This window comes from Schistocerca cancellata, chromosome 7 (genome assembly GCF_023864275.1).
Source record: "Schistocerca cancellata isolate TAMUIC-IGC-003103 chromosome 7, iqSchCanc2.1, whole genome shotgun sequence".
NCBI classification, from domain to species: Eukaryota; Metazoa; Arthropoda; class Insecta; order Orthoptera; family Acrididae; genus Schistocerca; species Schistocerca cancellata.
In genome coordinates, this window is record NC_064632.1 from 376,554,794 (window position 1) to 376,580,603 (window position 25,810).

Consider the following 25,810-nt stretch of genomic DNA (forward strand, 5'->3'; position numbering starts at 1 on the left):
TATTGCCTATGCCGAAGACAAAAAAGAATATTAGGTGACAAAACCCCCTGTCTTTGCCACCTTGTAGTGTTCCATGGTGCAGAAACCTATTCCCAAGACAGGCACTTCAACGCACACGATGTCTAGTGTGCCTGTATCCACCACAAGCACCTGTACTTGAACTTGTACATGCCAAGCAAAAAAGATTAAGGACAAAGCAATCCAGGCAGCTGCACCAGGAAAGACCAACAACAGTTCCGCAGTAGCATCCAGAAGGAACAAGAAAAGCAGAGTGCCTTTCAACATCCCCTTTCCCTTCATCCTTGAAGGTACAGGCTGCAAGGAAAGGCTCACAGTGTTCGGGTCAAAAGCTGTCCCGAGCACCATTAGACATCGTTTTTTCAAGTCTGACTGATAAAGAGGACATCATGGAGTTAGACACCTAGAATCCAGGCAGCCCCTCCACTCCCCCTCACTGTACAGGTGCTTCACCTCCTTGGTGCAAAGATAGGGGTAAATTAAAACCACATCGATGAAGTGACTCCCATCCTCCACTGGAACTTACAAGGGTTCAGAATGCATTGGATGAACTCCGTCTCTTATCTCAGGGTAGACCATTGTGTCTGCACCTCCAGGAGACTAATTTCCATCAATTGCACGCCCCTGAGCTACAAGGCTATATCCTACACAGAAAAGACAACCTGAGTGGAGAGAGAGGTAGAACAGGCATAGGTATTTTTGTCAGTACCGACTACCACTGCTCGCCCCTCTCACTTACGACGACTTTACAAGCAGTTGCTGTATCAGTGCATGTGTGTGCTGTCCATAGACAATATGTTCCCTTTACTTGCCCCCACATGATGTGCTCGATGAAGAGGCCCTAACTGACGTTATTACACACACACACACACACACACACACACACACACACACGTAGTGATTTTGATACACACAATGTGCTTTGGGGCACTGCAACTACCTGCTCCAGGGATAGAACAGTTTTGAGGCTTCTTGTGTCGTCATGCACGTACTTGCTAAATATGGTTCAGAGGATATATTTCTGCACAGTAACTGGGTCGTTCTCTGTATTGATCTGTCACTTTGCTCTCCAGCTCTTGCTCACAATGCTCAATGGGAAGCGGTTGACTTGCATGAAGTGATCACTTCCCAATCTGGATTCATCTGCCAGTTGGAGTAGAAACCAAAAAAAAAAAAAAAAACCACTGTGATGGGTGCTCGGTAGAGCAGACTGGACACTTTTTAGCCAGTTGGCCCAGTTTGAACATTGTGCCAATGCCGGGGCTGTTGTAATGTGGAACAGCACTCCCCAAACCAACCCATGGGTGATTGCCTGGACTATGCCGTCCTATTTTGCCACAGTTACTGCAACTGCAAGTCAGAGTCCAGGTTTCAAATGCCGTAGAGCGGATGCTGAGAGGTGTAGTTTGGACATCTGGTCCATCAGTGGTGAAGATAACACCTGCCCATTTTCCATGTGGGAACTGAATTCTGCATTGTCTGTGGCTCGTGACATGTCCTCTGGTCATGACAGAATCCATTATAGTATGCTGCAGCACCTCACAAGGTGAAGCAAAGATATCCTCCTCACACTTTTTAGTGCCATTTGGGTGTTGGGTTGCTTTTCCGACTTGCGTTGTGAGGCAATTTTAATTCCTCTTTTAAAACCTGGGAAAGACCATACATCCACGAGTAGTTACCACAGTGTTGCCCTCACTAGCTCTGTGGGAAAGACCTTGGAGTAGATGGTCTACTGCCACCTTGTCCGGATCTTAGAATAAAGAGACCTCCTTAGTTGCTTTCAGTGTGGGTTGAGGAAGTATCGCTCCACCTTTGATAACCTGGCCCTCCTGGAGGTGACTATATAAAAGGCATTCCTATGCCAGCATCACCTTCTGGGTATATTTTTTTACATTGAGAAGGCATACAATACTACTTGGTGGCATCTTATCCTGGAGCAGCGTCACGAGTGGGGTTTTCATGGTTGTCTTCTCATTTTTATTCAGTCCTTCCTCTCGCTACGATATTTTAGATATCGAGTCAATGACATCCTGTCTGATCACTTTGGCAGGGAAGGTGTCCCTCAAGGTAGCATTTTAAGTGTGACTGTCTTTGTCATAGCTATTAATAACATTATGTCCGTAGTGAAAAGTCATGTCAGGTGTTGTTTGTTTGTGAATGACTTCTCTATGTTTTGCTCTTCTTCAAGCCTCACAACGACAGCACGTCAATTGCAAGTAACTATTTGACGTTTGGATGAATGGGTGTGGAAGAGTGGTTTTAAGTATTCCACCAAGAAGTCTGTATCTGTTCTTTTTAACTACTCTCTTTCCTGAGTTGAGGATGAGGGACACTGTCCTTCCTTTTAAAGACTCAGTGAGGTTTCTGGGCCTCATGTTGGACTCTAAGCTTACATGGATACCACATTTTAAGGCTCTGAAAAACAGCTCACTTAAGGCTTTAATTATTTTAAAGAAGGGATTTGGTTGGCCACTGGGGCATTCAGAACAAGCCCCAAACCAAGCCTTTGTGCCGAGGCTGGTGAACTGCCACTTCACATCAGGTGATGGTGAGGTTGGTGAACGTCACTTCACATCAGGTGATGGCTACTTATGGTGCGCCAGGATTATGAAACACTGTCCACACCATGCACACCCACATTCCATATCACTGTTCAGCCTCCACAGGAAAGGATGTTTGGTATCCTGCACAGGATTGCCTTCTAGAAATGTGTGTGGCCAGTTTAGAGATGGTGTGGCTGGTATTCATGTTTTACATTGCATTTGGAGCAGAGTTCCATCTTGTCTTCGCCAGAGGCCCAGACATATTTTAGATTGACGAACCTTAAGAAAGATCGTATGTCAGATTTTACACTTCTGTCTCCTTTTTTTAACATTGTATGTATGTCTCACAGTTTCACAGTAGTGTGCTCTGATGGCTCCAAAAAAAGGGGATTCCCTTGGCTGCTCTGTCATGTTCCAATATTGGCCTTCCTGACAAGTATACTGTTTTCTCAGCAGAGCTCCACACAATCCTGAAGGCACTGCAACAGATGCATTGTATTCAGGGCAAACAGTTTTGATTTGCTCCAATTCCCCTAGTGCCTGACAATCGTTACAGGACCTGTACCCAACTGAGGAGTTGGTCTGACTGATGTATGACCAACTGCACTTGCTCCGATGGCAGGGTAAGCAGGTGTCATCTGCAGGGTGCCAGGTCATGTAGGGATATGGGGAAATGAACAGGCCGATCGGGCTGCCAAGGAGGCCTGCAGAGGACAGGATGTGGCATAGTGTCCTATTCCCTTGCAGGTTGTTGTTTCTGTGCTACACAGGAAGTGCATACAGTACAATGGTGGGTGGTAATGGCCATTAAGCTGCAATTGGTGAAGTCAACAACCTGTACATGGCATTCCTCCTGCCATTGCTCAGGCAGAATGAAGTGACCCTCATGAGTCTTAGAATTGGGCACTGCTCTCCTCCGACAAGAGGATCCTCTGTTTTGTGATGCTTGTAGCATGCACGTCTCTATCTGCCATATTTTAACAGGGTGTGTTTTGTACTATGATGCAAGGGCAGAAGTAAATATCAGTGGGAATATGCCCTGTATTTTAGCTGATGGTGAGATTAGTGTGACTAAGTTTTCAAAGTTTTTTGATGTGTCTGGACTCTGGCCTAAACTTGTAGGCTGAAGGTTTTAGTGTGTTGCAAAGGGGCTGGCTCCACCTTTTTTTCTTTTTGCAGTCAACCAGCCACACCCATATGCTCTATTGTTTAAGCTACTTGTACCTCTTTCATCCTGTGTTGTTAATGTTGTAATATTGACACAATACTTCGTTCTGTGCAGTTACACACATACTTTGCCAATTTTTTTGACCTTGTTTTCCACACTGTCTAGAGCTTTGGCAGCTTGATGGATTGTAAATAAGGACAGCAGTTTTCAATTAAGCAAGGCCTGGAACCCAGCCTTGAGCATCACAAGAGCACAGTGGCAGTGTACATGGAGTTCCACTCCTGTCAGCTGAATAGGATGAAGAAGCATTGTCGCCATGCCAACAGCGATCTGCATCTAGGTCTGGTCACAGTGTAACAGTGGTCCCGGCATATATCACTCAGACATCAGGAATGCCTGAAGATGGCAAGAAGTCGGCTTGCCAAAATATCACACTTCTTAGATGATGTCACCCAGCTGAATACCAGAGAACTATTCAAAAATTAATATAACAATGGAAACTCAAGGTTGGAGTTTCAAAAGTATAAGGAATCTTGAGAATGTAAGGAAAAAATAGTTCGCTATTTACCGTAAAGATGACAAATTAAGTTGCAGACAGGCACAACTAAAAGACACTGACACATTAGCTTTTTGCCACAGCCTTCATCAGAAAAAGAAAGATAAACATGCACACACACATAAGCACACGCACACACACATGCACACCCAAGCATAACTCACAACTCACGCACACATGACCGTCATCCCCGGCAGCTTGGACCAGAATACCAGGATTCTGGTCCAAGCTGCTGGAGATGACTGTCAAGTGAGCATGAGTTGTGCTTGCTTGTATGAATTAATGTCTCTTGGGGTGAGGTTAGCACCATCTCAGTACTGTCTGGTGTGAGCCCTTCTTAGGTTACCAAGTGGAATCACTCACTGTAAAATAACCCAACAAAAGCCTCAGCTCAGTACAGAGTTGGAAGTCTTGTAAATTCTTGGCTGTGCTATGTACAGTTTTGGTAGCACCTCACATGTTATTAATTTTTTCATGTACTAACTTCACATTTAATTAACCAATACAATTGCTAATTATTTCTGACAAGAAGAAATTAGTATTGAGCACCCGTAGTTCACAAATTATTTATATTCCAATCTTCTTATGCTATTCTAAACTTTTTGGAATTTCTTCTACGATGTATTAAAAAGAAAATTGTATCCTGTGAATAACTGTTATAAATATTGTCTTATGCTGACTTCATTTTAGGTGTTTTTCATTGATTATGGAAATACGGAATTTGTGACATTAAGTGACCTGAGGAATTTCTCTGAGAAAAACATGGAAGATGGTGTGCATACAATACTGCCACTTGCATGTGAGTTTGTGTTGTCTGAAATAAAACCATCTCTTCTGAAAAATCCTCGAGGAGTTTGGTCAGATGAAGCCCATGAAGCATTCAGGGAGCTTACAGAAGGAAAAATATTTACAGCTGAGGTATGATCTTTAAACAAAACTTTTCTGTTTTTAAGTTGAGTAGTTGTATACATATTCTTTAGGAATAATTTTATGCAAATTGTTTAGATAGATACATGCAAGCTGAAAATTTTGCATAGGTTTTTTGTGGGAAACTCATTGTGAACAACTACAAAAGTATTCCAACTTGAATATGTTAAGACTTGCAGTAGTAAGTGCCACATATGTCCTTTTTGTAGTCGAAATTCAGAAGAAAAATAACAGCCAGCCTGTGAATAATACAAGACATGAAATACATCTTGCATTCAAGTATGGTAAAATATAATACAAATCATGTTCAGTCGAGAATGAAATTTTCAGCAGTTGGGTTGTTAGCAGCATTTGCAAACTAAATATCAGTGTTTGAAAATTAGCATAATAAATGCTTCCTACCAAATATTTAATTGATAATTTTCCATTAGAGTGTCAGTTGTAGCCAGTTAACACTTTTGCATCATCTTATTCCATTAATAATTGCACTAGAATAACAAAAAACAGTGGAATTGATATATCAGTGGAAGTAATCGGTTTTTGAAAATATTATGTACTTGGATAGAGAAAGAAAAATCTACTCATCAAATGGCAGAAGGAGAAGACATACACAAATGTATGGAAATGTTAGAGCTTTCAGAGCCAGTGGTTCTGGTTAGACAGTTGGAGGGAAAGAAAGAGGAACTACAATTTCGGTGCTTCATATAGTGTACCACAAAAATACACTGTTCTAACTCTCAGAACCATTATTTCTGAAAGCTGAGATAATGTTGCATATTTGGATACAAGCCAATCAGCAATACTGAAACTTCACCTGCAAACTGACCAGCAATTCTCTCCAATAATTTTATAGTTTTCTCGAGAGAATTTTCCTTTATATATCATGAAGCGTAACTAGTATGGAAATTCCAGGAGGGAAACAACAAACAAAAATGTGAATAGGCAATTATATATAGTGTGTAGTCATATGCATTAGTGCAGAGATTTGTAATATATGTCTATTTACCAAACACTTTTCAGATATAGGTAAGTAGTTGCCTATTCCCATTTTCTGTTTGTTGTGAATAGTTGGTGAGTAAGAGAAAAACTAAAATTTATCAAGGTATGCCAAGGAGCGTACCCAAGCAACATGTTACAACTTTCTTAAGAACATTGCTCTTCCACATGATATGACTCGAAATTTCTGTCATGTAATTCTTTGACACAACTATGTTTACATGAACTGCATATTGGAACTATTCCTAAGCAGATACTTTGTAACCAGTTGCCAAATTTTAATACTTATTAATTGTAAAACGTTCTGGTGCCTCCACACACTTTTATCAAGTGAGTTTTGGTTTTAAATTTAAAACCATACTTCATTCACTGTTTTAAGTGTTTTTACCATTCTACTAGTAGTTTTAAGTTGTCGAATAGTTTTATGGCAAAGTATGTAATGATACTTATTTAATCTGCAAGTACTTGTCCTGACAGAGGCATTCTTAACACTGTGTGGCATGTATTCCTAAAAGCTTCTAATTTATTGATGCGGGATGACAAGGAGCCTATTTCTCTCTGAAAAATGTTGAACGGACTGATGGCCTTTGTGTATGGTCCCTTCAACCCCCACAAACCGACCAAAATGTTGAAGTGTTGTTGCCATTATCTGTTCTTATGAACAGAACTGAAGAGGTTATGGTTTATTTTTTTTTATTTTTTAAGTTTTGTTGTAAACTGTATATTGTTCTGAAATTCATTGAGGGGGCCACATATCTGATTTAGTGCTTCATTACTATATTAAGCTGTATAATTTTATTATCCAGATATCTGTAGTAGTGTTATGTGTTTGAACAAGTAGTTTATTTAATGAACATAATTGTTTCATCAAATGGTTTATGAAAATTTCTGCTAATATGCTGAAAGGCTGTTCTTTAAGGTAATTTCTTTTTATTTGTTTGAAATGTACTAGGAATGTAAATTTTGTGATTTTTTTTCCCCTTCTTTCTCCATTCACAGATCTACTCTGTTGTTCACGGGGTGATTTCTGTTGAGCTTTTTAAACATTATAATGGCCTCAAAACGAAGAGCAGTGTGAACAAGAACTTAATAGAGGAGGGTTATGCTGAACCAGCAGAGGAAAGTTTCTTGTCAAAGGTAATGTAAGAGATTTATGAGTCTGGGGTTTAAAAGCAGAGGGTATTAGTTCAAGGTGTGAAATTGTCATTTGCTGTACATATTGAAATCTGATGACAATTTATTTTTCGTTCCTTCTCATCCTTCCCCATCTTTCATTTGACTGACAGCTACCATTAACTTTCAGAGTCTTTTCATCATAACAGGTGCACTCTAACTTTTTCCTCTATGTTTTGCTGACTGAAAAAACTTAAGATTTCAGAAGTTAATATATGTCCCACATTTTGCACACATCTGCCAGTCTGTTGCTGCTGCAAAGGTAGATAATTTTGTTCTGTCTTAATATCTTTGTATAATTCTTGTCTCTCTCTACTCAAACTGGATGGATCCCTCTCAAATTGAGGTTTGAGAGATCTGTTCCTTCTTTCTAACCTTTTACAAAGTATCCATCTTTCCTCCTAGAGGGAGAAACTTGCAGTTCCGAGAGCTAGGATAGTTTTTCTACTATTATCGGCAGTGTCATATCCAAAAGGTAATCAATGGCCAGCCAGTTTATCTTTTTGTTAGTTTATAGTTTCCTTATAAATATATTAAATATTGGACTCCATTACAAGCCAATGCTATGTACCAATCCTTAAAAATCTTGTCAAGTGAGGATTGTCTGCTGGTGAATAGTAAGAAAAAAAAGACTTTAAGGAAAATGAAGGCGTAAGTTCAAATGGGAAATAAAGCAAAATGTACTCTCTCTCTCTCTCTCTCTCTCTCTCTCTCTAACACCACCACCACCACCACCACCACCACCACTACCACTGTGTTCCATGTCTGCACCGTGGAACCACTGACGTTGGGGAGGTGGATACTGATGACATGTGGAGTAAACCACATGCTCATTGTCTCTTTCGTTAATTTCCACAGGATATTTGGTACTATGGCCATGGCTACTTGTGGTCATTTGTTTTGACACATTACCTCTTAAATGAAAATATGTTTCAACTTTTTAGCTAATTCCTCATTCATGAGGACCATTTTCCTTAGGCTCTGTGGTAGGAAAATTAGCATGCCCTTTTTTAAAATAAATATGGTCCATATATTCTTGTTTTGTGGTATGTTCTACATCGTTGAGAATGTCCTCAATACAAGTCTGTGGAACAAAAAATACATCTAATCTAAAATGACAGCCCATTGGTAGTCATACTGACATACAGTGATAGGAAAAAAATTGAGTTGTAAAAAAATAGGCAAAATTAACAGGTGTGTTGGTAGATAGTGTGTGATGTTCTAGGCTGTCCTTATCCTGAAAAGATCTATTTCACTATTTTTGGGCTGAAAAATGTGATATTTAAAAAATGAGCCTGTTTGCTGGGAGTTCTCATGGATGGTGAATAAAATAGTTATCATCCTTCTTAAAGGATGCAGATTGTGTACAGTTATAGTGAATAGTCAACTACAGTAGAAGTTTACTCAATGGGTGAGTATTGAAACCAGCAATGGAAGGATGACCTGTATGATTTGATTTTTGCTTGTTGAGAAGTAGGTACAAAGTGGGAATTTGAACTTCAAGTTTAGTGAAGATCATTATGGATTCAGGAGTTTGTATCAAAATGGAACCAAAACTTGTAGAAGAATTTTGACATTACTTTGACTTACTATTGGAGGATAGTGGTGTGTGGTGTCATCAAATAGTTGACAGTGGCAACATATCAAGGGCAACAGATCAATTAGTGTTGTGCTCTGGTAAGTGAAAATCCAAAACAATCATTAAAAAAAAAAGGGGGGGGGGATATATTAACAACAGTATGAAAAGGATAGATTGTTACTCAACATATAGAGGAGACGTTGAGCAATCAGACTCATTGAAAAAATATTGCTAAATAATTGGATGTTATCCATCATCATTAATGGTTGGTAAAAGCCCGAAACTATCAAAACAATGGGTTTGTTTATAAAATAACTTTTTCTACTACCAATCACAGTTTTCTCTTTGTTTGTTGCCTAATGCTTTTTTTGTAAATGACTGCAATTTTCATGTGTGTTTTTCTTGCATTATACCCTCTTGAAAATGGGCAAACTACTACAGAACAAATATGCACACAACTATTGTACCAGAGAGAAATCAACTGTAATCCAAAAATATCACAGAATGACAGCCTGTCAGAAAAGCACAATTAACATTGGTGTGATACTACACAGTAACATACCAGAGGAGATAAAAATTTCTACATATCCAATATTTAAAAGTAAGCTAAAGGCATTTGTAATAAAACACTGTTTCTAGTCAGTAAAACAATTTCTGAGTATGTAACAAGAAAAAAGTTACTTGAAAATTAAATTGTAAGAATGGATACTTAATTTTAATTCACCTAGTCGCTAATACTATATATTATTGCAACTTTTCTTTGACCTGTTCAGTATCAGTTGTACAAAGTGTACTGTGTGATAAAACTGGACCAATAAAAAAAAAAACCAGTCAATCGTCATGAATATATGGCATAACACACAAAAAACAAACTTGAAATAGGACTCATTTCAGAAAATGCATCATACAAAATATAAATAGAAATAAAATTGTGACTGGTAGCAGAAAAAGTTATTTTATGAACAAACCAATTGACTACTAGGTATTATTAGGTATTAGGCTAAATCCTTTGTCAGTCATAAAAATGTGTGTGTTCTTGTTTTGTTTTGTAGTGTCTGATGAGGGACTTAGTCCGATAGCTGACTATATGTAACATTTTTTGTCCAATGTGCCAGTCCTCCACTCAGTGCCTCCTTTATGAGATGAGCAGCAATCTATTCTATTTCATATAATTGTTATTCCAGCCCAAATTTTCTACTGTTTGATATAAAAAGAATAGTAACTGTCAGACCATAAACAAGCACAGAAAGAAGTGAAAGGTAATCTAAATTTACTTTTTCATTCTATTCTGTTGTAATTTCTATGTTAAAAGCCAAACCATGTTGTAAAAATGAATAACACTTCAAAACTGTATTGAGGTATTTTTTTCATGAAGTGTTAAATTTTAGACTTCTGATTAATTCTATTTTGTTGGCCAGGAGGATAACATATTTGTAATTTGCACACAACAAACCTCAAATTATTTCTCATATAATAAGCCACATTTAAAAAGCAAAGTTTTATTTTTAGAGTTATGTAATTATTTATGTTGTCAGTGAGCCAGTTCTTTCTCAAGATTGAGATAATCTACTAATATCTGAAAACGTTCCTAGCAGAGCTATAGACCTGTAAAACCAGACATTACGTCTTACAGTTGTTGCTTTCATAGCTGCTGTTATAATGTTGTCTTTACCAGCAACATTCTTGGAAGATATGGTTTCTCAAACACAATTTTTACACAGACATTTCACCATTCACTCTATAAGTCACATGTTAAAAGGTTTAGCAAATATTGCCACAAAATATCTGGCTGATGCATTGCTATCAAGAATCAACAGCCTTGTTATAAATCAGGACTAATACTTTCTGCCATGGTAGTGTCAGTTGGAATATAATTCTGTTTTGCCTGGTATTTTATTGTGTTAAAGATCTTTTATTCACAAACAGATACTCATTAACATTGGTTTGAAACCTTAAATAATTCAACAATGCACCAAGATTTAGGACACTTTTCTGAGAATTTATCATTGTTACTGATAAGCAATATCTTCATTATTTTCCTCATTAAAAAGGTTTGTGCCAGTTTAATGCATGTAATATTCAGATGACTGCAGTTGACATACCAGTGATATATTTGTTGAAATTTGTATTAAAAAATTACATGTTGCCAAGCAGGGAAATCCAAATGGCACAATTGTGGCATTATCTGAATAGGGGGCAGTGTGATTTAATTTTAAACAACTCAGTCAGTAATGTAGTAAAAGCCTTTGTTGTCAGTGACTGCCCTTATGTTTGTGATTTTCTTCATAATTGAAAGAAGAAAAACTGACCATACAATAATGATATTGTGATACAGTTATAACTTTCTTTCCACTCAAAAGTTTATGCATTACTAGTTAGCATTAGGTTTTTTTCTGTTATAAAAATGGTGATTTCTTGGGGCTTATTATAAGATTCAAGATGCATACTCATTATCCCACGAAACTCTTTAATTTCAGATAAACCATGATCTACGTCTTCAGCATAAAGAATGGACAAATGAGCAGAAGCTAGCTTACGACCGCCAACAAGAGACTAATTTGCCGTGGGTGGAGGAAATAGAGCCCGAACCGCCGAGACCTGAAGAATGTCGCATAAAGGTCAGTGGTCTATCGAGAGATGTTATGATGCTTAATGTAACATAATCCGTGGACATTTTATTTTAGTGTCTACTTCCATTTCTGTTCCCACCTGACCACATGCCTGCCCTCTCCCATAGGCAGCACTAGCAACTTTGCACACACCTTCCCTGCTACCCTTCGCTCTCCCCACCACATGCCTCTTCTGTACTTCCACCCACCATAACTAAGGATGCTGCTCGGCTCAAACACAGTCACAGTCTTATACTCCAGAGGCGACAGTGGCCACTTGCTTGTGAGTTGTGGTTTTGGGAATGTGTGTGTTTTTCTACATCTGATGAAAGGCAGTCAAGAAGCTGAATATTTCTAGTATTCTTTTTCATTGTGCCTGTCTGCAGTTCGATGCCTCTTCTGTGTAGTGGGTATCAATCTGTCCTTTCCATATAATTTTTATTCCGTTCTGGATTCGTATAAGTGCAGCGCACGCATCAGTTCTAATGGAACCGGTAAGTGTTTTTAGATGATTGTGAAGTGCTTTTACGTTGTAGTTTTATCTTTCATGTACCAGTATAATGGAAGCCTGTTATTCCACACATCTTTAATGATACCTTACAAATGCATGTCTTGTATAATAGCAGGCAGATTACATTAGAATTTCAGCTGTTTCACAGTAATGGAATAACTTGTCATTTGCTTACTGGGTTCTGTAGATCATTCTTAATAGCAAAGGGCTTGCAATAGGAGATATGTATTTCACAGTAACAAAGATGAACAAGTACTCATGGCTTTTAGAGTGCCTGTTAACAGGACATTTGTTTCTTGTTTTGATCCATACTACCATCTCTCAAAATACGGAATATATTTTTAAATTTTTTTTCTCCTAGACACTGCTCTTCAAGACCTGTCCCATACATCCTCCCACCACCATCTACTTCAGTCTGGTCGCAATCATCACCTATCCCATCAAAAGCAGGGCTACATGTGAAAGCAGTCATCTGATCAACACCTTAGGCTGCAACCACTGTGCTGCATTCTAAGTGAGGGTGATAACCGACAAGCTGTCTGTCTGCATGAATGGCCACTGACAAACTGTGTCCAAGATACAGCTGGACCATCCAGTTGCTGAGTGCACTGCCTGACACTCTGTTCTTCATTTCAGTGACTGCTTCTCAGCTTGCACTATTCGGATCCTTACCACCGACACCAGCTTTCGTGAATTGTGCAGATGGGAACTCTCCGTGCAATATATCCTTCGTTCCCGTAATCCTCCTCACCTCACCATTTGTTTGTCATTGTCCTGTACTCACCTATCCCCTTCCCTGTTCCCATTTCAGCACTACACAGCCTTCTGTTCCAGCACACCCAAAGACTTTTTCCTTGTCTCTTTCTGCTGCCCCCCCCCCTTCTCTTTGCCCATCCTCTAACCTTCTGACTGCACCTAGCTGCCCCATCACCTTCCCCCTGTGACTCAGCATCTCCAATATATGGTAAGTAGCAGCTATTCTTTTCAACAACTTTTCTTCCATGCCATAATCCAGTGCCGTTTTCCTTTGTTACTGTTTTCTAAGGCATTACTATACTCAGCGACTGTCCATTCTTCTCTTCTTTCATGTGTTTCACTCGACACCTTCAAAAAAACTGCACTGCACACACTGCTTATAGGTCAAAATGTCTCGGTTGCCCACAACAGCCAGTTACAAGACTGGGCTGATTGTTGGTGGAGCATGTCATGCCCCACATTACTCCCGCTGATATCATTAATTCTAGACCTTCAAATGGATCACTCTTCCTGTGTCAAGCTCGGCTTTTTCGTGTGTTATTTTCCATATCTTCCTGTGCAACACAAACTTATATCTTATCCTACTAACCCCTCCCCACCCCCTCCCACCCCCCACACTCCCCTCCCCACTCTTTCTCCTGTCTACCTCACTTTGCTAACTTCACCTAATCTAGTCACATCAGCTGTCCCCCTTGTTCACATTTATCCAACTTGAGACCTGCAACCCATATTACAATCTTTTTATTTATTTTTATTCAATCTCATTGTGTTTTCTTGTTGATTTCAGTTGGTTTCGTCTTTCGCTGTTGGCCCACTACCCTAGATTTCATCTAATTTCCCCATACTTCATTCATTTCACTCTTTTTGTGGTTTTTCTAATGTGTTTTGGCATATTTTTTAGATTTTTTAACAACATATTTCTATGTTATTTATGTATTTTTAAGCATTTTTATCTTCCACCATGGATCCTTACTCCTTCCGTCCGTGTCAGTACAGAAAAGTTTCCTAATCGTTAGACAGAATCCTATCCCACATACTGTTCCTGCATTGTTGCTTGGCTCATGGTATCACCCAAATAGCCTTACATTCAAATTACTCACCTGCGGCTTAACCTGTCCTTCCACAATGACCTCTACCTGTTCTGAGTCTGCCAGGCTTTAACTCTCACCAACATAAAACCATGTCAATCATGCCCAAACCTCCTTGCAATACCATCTCTCCATCTGTAAAATTCTCCTACTATGCAATCCCAAATTCCTATATCCCATATCACACGTTGAAACTCATGCTCTCCAGGAACTAGAGCAGCATGCACAACACCACCTCAAAAAACGTTCCACCCTGTTCACTTCCTTCTGCTGCCTTGGACTAACACTATCCATCACATCTACAACAACCTCCATACCTCCCCCACAGCACCTCATCGCTGACAGATGCTGCCTTGCAGACCTACTACATTTACCCCACCCTCGAAAACTCCCTCCCACCACTGTACAGAATCCAGAACCAAAACAGACTTGAAACACAGTGCTCTAGGAACCTTAGCCCCACAGAAGTGTCAATCCTTTCCAAAGGCCTCGCCTTTTGTCCAACTCCAAAATTCAGTCATGCAGGACTCATTAAAGACATTCTTTCCTTCACCAGATCCCTACAATGGAAGCACTTCTCTGTACCAACACTACCAATCATACTCAACCAGAGACCCATGTTGGACCCTGCGTGCCTCAGTTCACTTCTCCAACTAACCCTGATCCACACCCAATGTCCCTGAATTACCCACTGTTAACTTTCCAGGATTTTGTAACCTAGAATCTTGCCTCACCGTCATTCCCCAAATCCCTCAACATGCAAGCTAACTGTACATCCACAGAAAGAACCACAATCCAACACCTAAAACTGATCCCGACCTTATAATCCTACCTGCTGATGAAAGGCTCCACCACTATTGTTTTGAACTCAGAGGATTACCTGGTAGAAGGACTCTGCCAGCTGTCACATTCATCCACCTACAAACTCTCCCACAGCGACCCAGAAGTCCAGCAGGATCTCCAGTCTCCCCTCAAATCCTTTGGTCCAACACAGAACCTCTCACCAGAGTCCCTCTTCCTCCTCATGCCTATCACTCCATGCACTCCTACATTCTACATGCTTAATAAAGTCCATAAAGTCCATTAACCTAACCACCATTGCAGCCAGTTACTGTACCTTCTCTGAGAGAATCTCTGCTCTCATAGACCCAACTTCTTCAGCCTATTACCCACAACTGGCCTCCTACATAAAAAATCCCAACCGTTTCCTCCCCTGACTCTCCACAGTTCCTATACCTTTACCATATGATGCCCTGCTCGTCACCATTGATTCCACCTCCTTTTACATTAACATTCCTAATGCCCATGTCCTTACCACTATTGAACACTACTTTTCCCAACACATGACGGGTTACAAACCTACAGTCTCCTTTTTAGTTGCCATGACTAACTATATCCTTACCCACAATACCTGTCCTTTCAAGACATCATCTACCAACAAATCTAGGGTACAGTTATGGTTACCTGCATGGCACCTTCCTATGCCAAGCTATTTGTGGGCCATCTAGAAGAATCCTTTCTAACCCCACCCAGAATCCCAAAACCCTAACCTGGTTCAGATTCATTGATGACATCTTAGTGACGTGGATTTAGAGTGGGGATAGCGTATCCACATTCCTCCAGGACCTTAACACCTTCTCCCCCATTCGCTTCACCTGGTCCTCCTAAACCTAATGGGCCACCTTCCTCAATGTTGACCTCCACCTCAAAGATGCCTACATCAGTACCTCCACCCATATCAAACCTACCAACTACCAACAATTCTTCCATGTTGACAGCTGCCATCCATTCTATACTAAGAAGTCCCTTCTCTACAGCCTAGCCAGCCCATGGCCATCACATCTTTAGTGATGAGCTTTTCCTCTCAGAACATACTGATATTCTCAAAAATGTTCAAATGTGTGTGATTTCCTAATTGCTGAGGTCATCAGTCCCCAGACTTACACACTACTTCAAACAAAATTATGCTATGAACAACACATACAACCATTCCCAAGGGAGAACTTGGACCCGCAGTGGGAGCGGCCGCGCAATTCATGACATGGCACCTCAAACCACGCAGCCCGAGATTCTCACTGAGGCCTTCAAAGATTGTAATTACTCTTTTGGCCTTGTGCAGAAACAATGTCCTCTACCTTATCTATCCAGTCACCCCCACCCCTTATTATTCGAGTACCACTCAGGACTGGAGCATCCGAATCACATTCTCTGCCAGGGTTTCAGGTTTCAACTATCTCTCGTCATGCCCAGAAATGAGGAATGTCCTACTCACACTATCCCTCCCACAGTGGTATTCCACCGCTAATAAACCTAAATGCAAGACCTGTCCCATACATCGTCTCACCACCACCTACTCTAGTCTGGTCACAAGCATCACCAATCCTATCAAAGGCAGGGCTACATGTAAAACCAGTCATGTTATCTATAAGCCAAGTTGCAACCACTGTGCTGCATTCTATAAGGGCATGACAACCAACAAACTGTCTGTCCGCATGAATGGCCACTGACAAACTGTGGCCAAGAAACAGCTGGACCATGCAGTTGCTGAGCACCTGTCCAACACAACATTCTTCATTTCAGTGACTGCTCACAGCCTGTGCCATCTGAATTCTTCCCACCAGCACTAGCTTTTTTGAACTGTGCAGTTGGGGAATCTCCCTGCAATATATCCTACATTCCCATAACCCTCCTAGTCTCAACCCTCGTTAGTCATTGTCCTATTCTCATTCCAGCATTACACAGCTCTCTGTTCCACCAATGCACTCAGTCTTTTTACTGCTCTCCTTTTCTGCTGCCCCCTTCTCCCCATCTAACATCCTGGCTGCACCAAGCTTCTCTCCCCATCTCATCCCTGTATGCTCTCACAAGCAGCACTTTACCATAACCTGTCCCTACGGTGCTGTCCCTGCCCCTCCTTGTCGCAGCCTCCTCCTTACCCCCACCACACAGTTTGCTTCTTCTGTCACGTGCTGTTGCCTGCAGCCTGGCCTCACCAGCCATAGATAGTGGTCATGTCTGTGTGAATTTTGTGTGTGTGTGTGGGGGGGGGGGGGGTCTAATTCCAATGAATGCCTTTTTGGGGCCAGAAGCTTACTTGCCGACAGTCTTTTTGTTGTGCCTATCTGTGACTCAGCATCACCACTACGTGGCGAGTAGCCACTATCATTTTCATAATATTAAACAGTGGAAAAGCCAGGATGGAATGTAACAGCATTATGAAAATACCATATAGCAGAGTTGCTGAGTCGTGAGAGGCATAACAAAACAACTGTCACAAATAAAGCCGACTGAAAAGAATTGTTCAGCGTGACAGGAATAGAACCCTTCCATCAGCATGTGAAACATTCAATGAAACATCATCGATATGAGCTTTTTGGAGCCAAAGGCCCATTTACGTACCCTTGATGATAGCATGACACAAAGCTTTATGCCTTGGCTGGGCCTCTCAACACTGACATTGGACTGTTGATGATTGGAAACATGTTGCCTGATCAGACGAGTCTTGTTTCAAATTGTATTGAGCGGGTGGATGTGTATGGGTATGGAGACAACCTCATGAATCCATGGACCCTGCATGTCAGCAGGGGACTGTTCAAGCTAGTGAAGGCTCTGTAGTGGCGTGGGGTGTGTGCAGTTGGAGTGATATGGGATCCCTGATATATCCAGGTACAACTCTGGGAGGTGACACGTATGTAAGCATCCTGTCTGATTACCTGTATCCATTCATGTCCATTGCACATTCCAACGGACTTAGGTAATTCTAGTAGGGCAGTGTGACACCCCACAAGTCCAGAATTGCTACAGAGTGGCAGCAGGAACACTCTTCTGACTTTAAACACTTCTGCTGGCCACCACTCCCCCCAGACTTGATCATTATTCAGCATATCTGGGATGCCTTGCAACTTGCTGTTCACAAGAGATCTCCACCCCGTCGCACTCTTACGTATTTATGGATAGCCCTGCAGGATTCGTGGTGTCGATTCCCTCCAGCACTACTTCAGACATTAGTAGAGTCCATGCCAAGTCATGGTGTGGGGACCCTACAAGATATTAGGCAGGTGTACTAATTTCTTTGACTCTTCAATGTAGTAATTAGTAAAATTAATCTGGTGGGTTTGTGAACAGTGAATGCACAAAGCTGGAGGAGATGGGTAGACACAGATTTAATCTGTTACACCTTTATTTCTCTTAGTGTTTGGACTTATAAAGGAATTGCAATTTTTCAGGTGGAATTAAAGGGACCCAGAAGCCCTCTAGAAATGAAATTGTATAACCTGACCAGAGCTGGCCAGAGGAGAGATGTTGGTGTGGAGTGGAACTCGGTCAATTCCGTACTTCTTGACACAGATCCTCAAGATCCACATGAGAGGTGGGTTATAATTTTGCATCAGTATTTCTAAATCTGTTTAATGCAAAATCTCCCCCCCCCCCCCTCTCTCTCTCTCTCTCTCTCTCTCTCTCTCTCTCTCCTCTCTCTCTCTCTCTCTCTCTCTCTCTCTCTCTCTCACATCACACACACTTTTTACTTTTTGTAATACACAGTTTACTCTCACATTGGAGACAACTTGAATCAGTCCATATATGCTTAAGTCTTCCAAATAGAGATTTAACTTTGCAGCTTCCTCTTCTGCTCTCAAAGTCGGTTTCCCTTTCCTCATCAATTATGTTGTAGGTTTTTTGTTTACATATTTATAGTTTATATCTCATGTCTCTGTTCCTTAGAGTCACCTTTACTTCTCCATTCTGATTCATTGTGGACCTGTCTGAACCAGTTATTACTGATTTTGTGTTCCCAAAAGTTCTTGAATAATTGTTCCACTAGCTTGTTTTCTGGTAATCTTGATATATGGCAGAAAAGGGAATCCTCCTTTTTCAAATTGTACCAGTTACTGACCCACTTTCCTGATACACCAGTTTGTTCGATATCAGTTTCCACTGTTCGTATATTTGGTGTTTTCTTTAATGATCTTTTGCATGATTCTTCTATCTGCTTTCTGTATTTTGTCTGTTGTTGAATGGTGTTTAACTTGTGTATTTTGATTTCTGTTTAACAATAGAGCAGTAGCATATCAGTTTGGTGTTAATTGAGAATGATTTTTTTCTTGAAGACTGGTCAAGAGTCGCTTTGTACTTGTTTTTATAGTTGTTCTGCTTTCTATTGAGGCTTTCACCTTTGATTTCCACATTATGATTTCACCAAGATATTTGAACATACTTAGAATCTGAATTTGTTTCTTACTGTTCAGTTGAACATCTGACATTTCATCCTTGAAGGATGACAACATATATATTTTTTGAAATGAGATTTGCAATCCAACATCTGCTGTTATTCTTTCCAAGTACTTCAGCTTGAAGCTTAGCTGCTTCCATATTGTTTACAAGTAGTGCAAGATCACCTACAGATAATAGGCAATTAAGTTTGATGTTTTTACAGATCCTGATGTATTGTTGGCATTTCTTAGTCCATTCTCATGTGACATTCTCCAGTATGAAGTTAAACAGTAATGGTGAGAGCCCATCATCCTGTCAAAGACCAGTTCAACTCCCACATAATCCAGACTGCGGGGTCCTGCCCATTCGTATTGTATAGGGTGCCTAAAAGATGCTACTATACAACAATTCAAGCATATAACGTGAATAGTTTTATTTCAATAAATACTTCACTTTGTGTTTATAACAAGTGTCGTAAGCAATGGACGACATGCAAACACTATTGTTTTTCGCTATAAACAAAGTCCAAACAAGCAATGGATGTGGATCACTAACAACTGTTCTCATAGCATTCTCTGTAAGGCCATGCTAATACTCTGTGAATGTTGTTGTTGTTGTTGTTGTTGTTGTTGTTGTCTTCAGTACTGAGACTTGTTTGATGCAGCTCTCGGTGCTACTCTGTCTTGTGCAAGCTTCTTCATCTCCAAGTAACTACTGCACCCTGCATCCTTCTGAATCTGCTTAGTGCATTCATCTCTTGGTCTCCCCTCTGTGATTTTTACCCTCCATGCTGCCCTCCAATACTAAATTGTGATCCCTTGATGCCTCAGACCATGTCCTACCAACCGATCCCTTCTTCTAGCCAAGTTGTGCCACAAATTCCTCTTCTCCCCCAGTTCTGTTCAGTACCTCCTCATTAGTTATGCGATCTACCCATCTAATCTTCAGCATTCTTCTGTGGCACCACATTTCAAAAGCTTCTATTCTCTTCTTGTCCAAACTATTTATTGTCTGTGTTTCACATCCATACATGGCTACCCTCCATACAAATACTTTTAGAAAAGATCCTGAAACTTAAATCTATACTCGATGTTAACAGATTTATCTTCTTCAGAAACAATTTTCGTGCCGTTGCCAGTGTACAATTTATATCCTCTCTACTTCATCCATCATCAGTTATTTTTCTCCCCAAATTGCAAAACTAATCTACTACTTTAAGTATTTCATTTCCTGATTTAATTCCGTCAACATCACGTGATTTAATTCGACTACATTCCATTATCCTCATTTTGCTTTTGTTGATGTTCATCTCATATTCTCCTTTGAAGACACTGTCCATTCTGTTCAACTGCTCCTCCAGGTCCTTTGCTGTCTCTGACAGAATTACAATGTCATCAGCAAACCACAAAAGTTTTTATTTCATCTCTGTGGATTTTAATTCCTACCCCAAATTTTTCTTTTGTTTCCTTTACTGCTTGCTCAATGTACAGATTGAATAACATCGGAGATAGGCTATAACCCTGTCTCACTTCCTTCTCAGCCCCTGCTTCCCTTTCATACCCCTTTTTGTCTTATAACTGCCATCTGATTTCTGTACAAATTGTAAATAGCCTTTCACTCTCTGTATTTGACCCCTGCCAACTTCAGAATTTGTAAGAGAGTGTTCCAGTCACCATTGTCAAAAGCTTTCTGTAAGTCTAAAATGCTAGAAAAATAGGTTTGCCTTTCCTTAATTTATCTTCTAAGATAACTCGTAGGGTCAGTATTGCCTCACATGCTCCAACAATTCTACGGAATCCAGACTGATCTTCCCCGAGGTCAGCTTCTACCAGTTTTTCCATTCGTCTGTAAAGAATTCGTGTTAGTATTTTGCAATCATGACTTATTAAACTGATAGTTTGGTAGTTTTCTCACCTTCAACACCTGCTTTCTTTGGGATTGGTGTTGTTATATTCTTCTTGAAGTTTGTGGGTATTTTACCTGTCTCATACATCTTGCTCACCAGATGATAGAGTTTTGTCAGGGCTGTCTCTCCCGAAGCTATCAGTAATTCTAATGGAATGTTGTCTATTCCAGGGGCCTTGTTTCGACTTAGGTCTTTCAGTACTCTGTCAAATTCTTCATGCAGTATCATGTCCCCCATTTCATATTTATCTACGTCCTCTTCCATTTCCGTAATATTGCTCTCAAGTCCATCGGTCTTGTGTAGACCTTCTGTATCCTACTTCCACCTTTTTGCTTTCCCTTCTTTGCTTAGAACTGGTTTTCCATCTGAGCTCTTGATATTCATACAAGTGGTTCTCTTTTCTCCAAAGGTCTCTTTAATTTTCCTGTAGGCAGTATCTATCCTACTCCTAGCGATATATGCCTTTACATCTTTACATTTGTCCGTCCCTGCTTGGCCATTTTGCACTTCCTGTCGCTCTCATTTTTGAGACATTTGTATTCCTTTTTGCCTACTTCATTTACTGCATTTTTATATTTTCTCCTTTCATCAATTAAATTCAGTATCTCTTCTGTTACCCAAGGATTTCTACCAACCCTCATCTTTTTACCTACTTGATCATCTGCTGCCTTCACTATTTCATCTCTCAAAGCTACCGACTCTTCTTCTAGTGTTTTTCTTTCCCTCATTCTTGTCAGTCATTCCCTAATGCTCGCTCTGAAACTCTCTACAACCTCTGTTTCTTTCAGTTTATCCAGGTCCAATCTCCTTAAATTCCCACCTTTTCGCAGTTTCTTTAGTTTTAATCTACAGTTCATAACCAATAGATGTGGTCAGAGTCCACATCTGCTCCTGGAAATGTCTTAAAATTTAAAACCTGGCTCCTAAATCTCTGTCTTACCATTATATAATCTATCTGAAACCTTCCAGTGTCTCCAGACCTCTTCCACGTGTAAAAACCTTCTTTCATGATTCTTAAACCATGTGTTAGCTATGATTAAGTTATGCTCTGTGCAGAATTATACCAAGCGACTTCTTCTTTCATTCCTTACCCCCATTCCATATTCACCTATTACTTTTCCTTCTTTTCCTTTTCCTACTATCGAATTCCAGTCTCCCATGGCTAATAAATTTTCATCTCCCTTCACTATCTGAATAATTTCTTTTATCTCATTCTACATTTCTTCAATCATTTCTTCATATGCGGAGCTAGTTGGCATATAAACTTGTACTACTGCAGTAGGCATGGGCTTTGTGTCTATCTTGGCTACAATAATGTGTTCACTATGCTATTCGTAGTAGCTTACCCACACTCCTATTTTTTTTATTCACTATGAAACCTACTCCTGCATTACCCCTATTTGATTTTGTATTTATAACCCTTTATTCATCTGACCAGAAGTTTTGTTCCTCCAGACACCAAACTTCACTAATTCCCACTATATCTAACTTTAACCTATCCATTTCCATTTTTAATTTTTCTAACCTATCTGCCCGATTAAGGGATACGACATTCCATGCTCCGATCCATAGAATGCCAGTTTTCGTTCTCCTGATAACGACGTCTTCCTGAGTAGTGCCCACCCAGAGAAACCAATGGGGGACTATTTTACCATACAGTAAAGTCGCTGCGAATACTGTCCACTAATTTCTGGCTGAGGCTGGCAGGAGCAGCACTTATATTCACTTCGGCTAGATGCCGCTCCTATCATGGTGACGTCCTGGTCAGCATGCTATTGGCTGACATCATCTCACTGCCTTCTGTGGTCTTGCGTTCTTCTTCTTCTTCTTCTTCTTCTTCTTCTTCGTTCCGATGTTTGTGGCTATGCCAGAACACAGACAGTTCATCTCTAAATTGAACTTTTGATTTAGTATTCTTAAGGTTTATTCCATAAAATTTGAGTTTTTGGTGTAGACCAAAGTCCATGAAGTTGTTGTTGTTGGTTTTTTTTTTTTTAAGTGAACAAAAGTGATGGATGAACTCTATTATTTTTCAGGATCCACTTAAGATTGATACACGGATCAGAGCAGCTTCTTCGTGGTCAAAATCGTCCATGATATTCTCAATTGAGTTGTTCCTGAAGTTTTGTGTATATAATCCTAGACAAAATCCTATATATGACCTCAAGTAGAGATATCCTGTGATAATTAATCAGGTCTGACTTCTTGTGTAATGGGTGCTTTTCTTATTTTTTATACAATTTTTATGCTATTCTTTCCAATTTCCTCCTCTTTTGCTTCCTACTTCAATCTCTTTCTTCTTTTTGATTCATCTTTACTCCCATACCTTTTCTCTCATCTCTGAACTGTTGCTTTCACAATGCTTACTAATGTACTATCTTAGATTTTCTTCTCTCTCTCTCTCTCTCTCTCTCTCTCTCTCTCTCTCTCACGAATTTTCTTTCATATTTGGCTCTCTTCCCCTTTGTGCAAGATATTTCCCCCTTTGCCTGGGAGTGCAAGTGACTTGCCTGGCTCACCACACCCCCTTCCTTTTCTCATGGTCTATCAACCTCTTCCTCTCTGCTCCTCGAAGAAATCCTTTCTCCTCCTTGAAAGAAAAACCTGTCTTTGCCTCTAGCCAAGTGTGCTTTGATCTACTCAGATACTTTCTGTTGACTCTACTGGGAAGGTTGTCTCCCAAATGTTCACTTATTAATTCCCAGCCCAACTGTCTCTTCATAAAGTTAACAACTTTATGTACTGAAATGTGGTGCCACTAAAGAATGCTGGTGATAAAATAGGTAGATTGGATAATTAATGAGGAGATACCAAATCAAATTGGGGAAAAAAGAAATTCATGACACATCTGAACGAAAAGAAGGGATTGTTTAATGAGACACATCATCAGATGGCAAGGAAACTTCAGTCTGGTAGTGGAGGGAAGTGTTGAGGGAGGGGGAGAGTGGGGGGGGGGGCAAAAAATTGTTGAATGTGACCAACAAGGCTTGAGTGGTGTAAGTAGATTGAATGTGGTCTCAGTTGCAGGAGTTAAGTAGAAATGAAGGGGCTTGACAGGATAGACTAGCGTGGAAATTCACATCAAATCATTATTTGGTGTGAAGGCGACAACGACAACAACAACATGAATTGAATCTGCCTTTTTACACAGTAAACAGTAGAAAAAGTACAATTATACCTGTGGAAGGCAGATAGCTATGTGACAAATGGAATGTGCACTAGGTAAATTGTAATTGCAAGAAAAACAATCCAACAGCACTGAAATATGTGTATAAAAAATTATAAGGCATATTTTTTGTTCATGATGGCATTCTGAAAAAGTTGTTGTTATTTTAAATATATTTTCCTACTTTTTCTTTTGCTTTTTTGTAAAATCAGTACATTTTGCACCCAATTGAGAAAGTGAGAGGATGTTAAAAGTGTAAGGTACATTTTTTCCCTCGGTTAAATTGGCCCTTTCTTAATTTTGCTTGTGTAACTTACAGTCTGTACTGTTATATAATTGCCAGTCTATACTGCCGTACTGCTTTGCTCCCAAACATCCGAAGTGACTTTTAATGCTGACATCAGTAAAGTAGATTTCTACTATTAATTTTTTGTAGCTACACACTGGAAATCCTCTTTTTTACAGATCATTTTACAACTACTAATTCTGAGTCTGTTATGTGCATTGCAGATTATGTCACCTCTGATGAGTTTTGTAAAATTCCTCTGATGCTCATTGTATGACAGTAGTTTTAATTATTATGTGTTGATTATTTTCAGAATGGCAGTCATTGTCTTTGAAAAACCTTAATTGTTTCATCCTTGTTGGGTGGAGGTGTTATAAAATACAGTCTTTTACATTCCAAATTTCAGTGGCTGCTCTTACTATTCTTCTGGTAGTACCCTGTGAATCATATTGATTGAAGTCTAATACAGACAATCTTCAATGCTTTATCAATCAGTGCTGTGCTGGCCTAATAAGCAAGACTGTATACTCGCCCTATCAAGAGCTCAGCATTTGTTTCCTGGGTACGGGATGGGCGACCTTGGGGTTCCTGAGCTGGGAATGTAAGCACCACCAGTCCCCTGTCACCATAAGCTCTGGGCATGCTTTGGCGACCATCATGCGGCGCGGTAATGGAACGTTGTATCTCCGGGAACACAGATCATAAGGATGGTAAAAACCTCTGTAGTAAACCCCTCAGGCTCGAGATGTGCTGTGCACTGATGAGATGCATATCTATTGAGGTGGAAGAGTCATTAGTGGGCAACGTCTAGGGTAACTGCTGCACCACAGACTTATTCAGGGCCATGGGCTCTGACTGAGTGGCCCTTATTTCCCTGGATGCTAGTTGGACTGAAATGGATCCTCCAAAATTTTCTTTTCCTCCTCCCAGTGGAAAGGGTGGGGTGCTGTAAGGTACCAACACCCAAACTAAAAAGTGGCTTGTATAGCCAGTCCTCCTGATTCAGTCAGTAGTAACATAGTGCATGCTGTTCCACAGAATGTGTTTCTTATAGTAGTTTCGTGAAAGTTTCTCCATTTTACATACAGAAAGGCTTAGAAGGCATTGTGGGCACCTTAATATGTGTTAAGTGCTTGCACAGTGGCACTGTGTTGGTTGAAACATCCAGCTACCAACAATTAAAGCACAAAGCCTCAGGGAGTGTGCAAACTGAATAGCACAACACCTTGAACTACAAAAATGTTGTGAGTTGCAGGGATCTAGTTGACTTTCCCTGAGCAGAACTACCTGAGTGATCCCAGGAAGGCATTGTTGACG

The 25,810-nt window shown here is 40.2% G+C and overlaps 1 protein-coding gene across 3 annotated transcripts in view; it reads left to right on the forward strand.

Moving 5' to 3' along the window:
* Positions 1–25,810, forward strand: part of LOC126092186 (probable ATP-dependent RNA helicase spindle-E) — a 272,749-nt gene that overhangs the window by 184,700 nt on the left and 62,239 nt on the right. For all 3 annotated transcript variants that reach the window (XM_049907663.1, XM_049907664.1, XM_049907662.1), the window contains exons 18-21: positions 4,976–5,203; positions 7,208–7,345; positions 11,438–11,578; positions 18,151–18,293. In XM_049907663.1, coding sequence (XP_049763620.1) covers positions 4,976–5,203; positions 7,208–7,345; positions 11,438–11,578; positions 18,151–18,293 — 650 coding nt within the window. The remainder of the gene's footprint in view (positions 1–4,975; positions 5,204–7,207; positions 7,346–11,437; positions 11,579–18,150; positions 18,294–25,810) is intronic.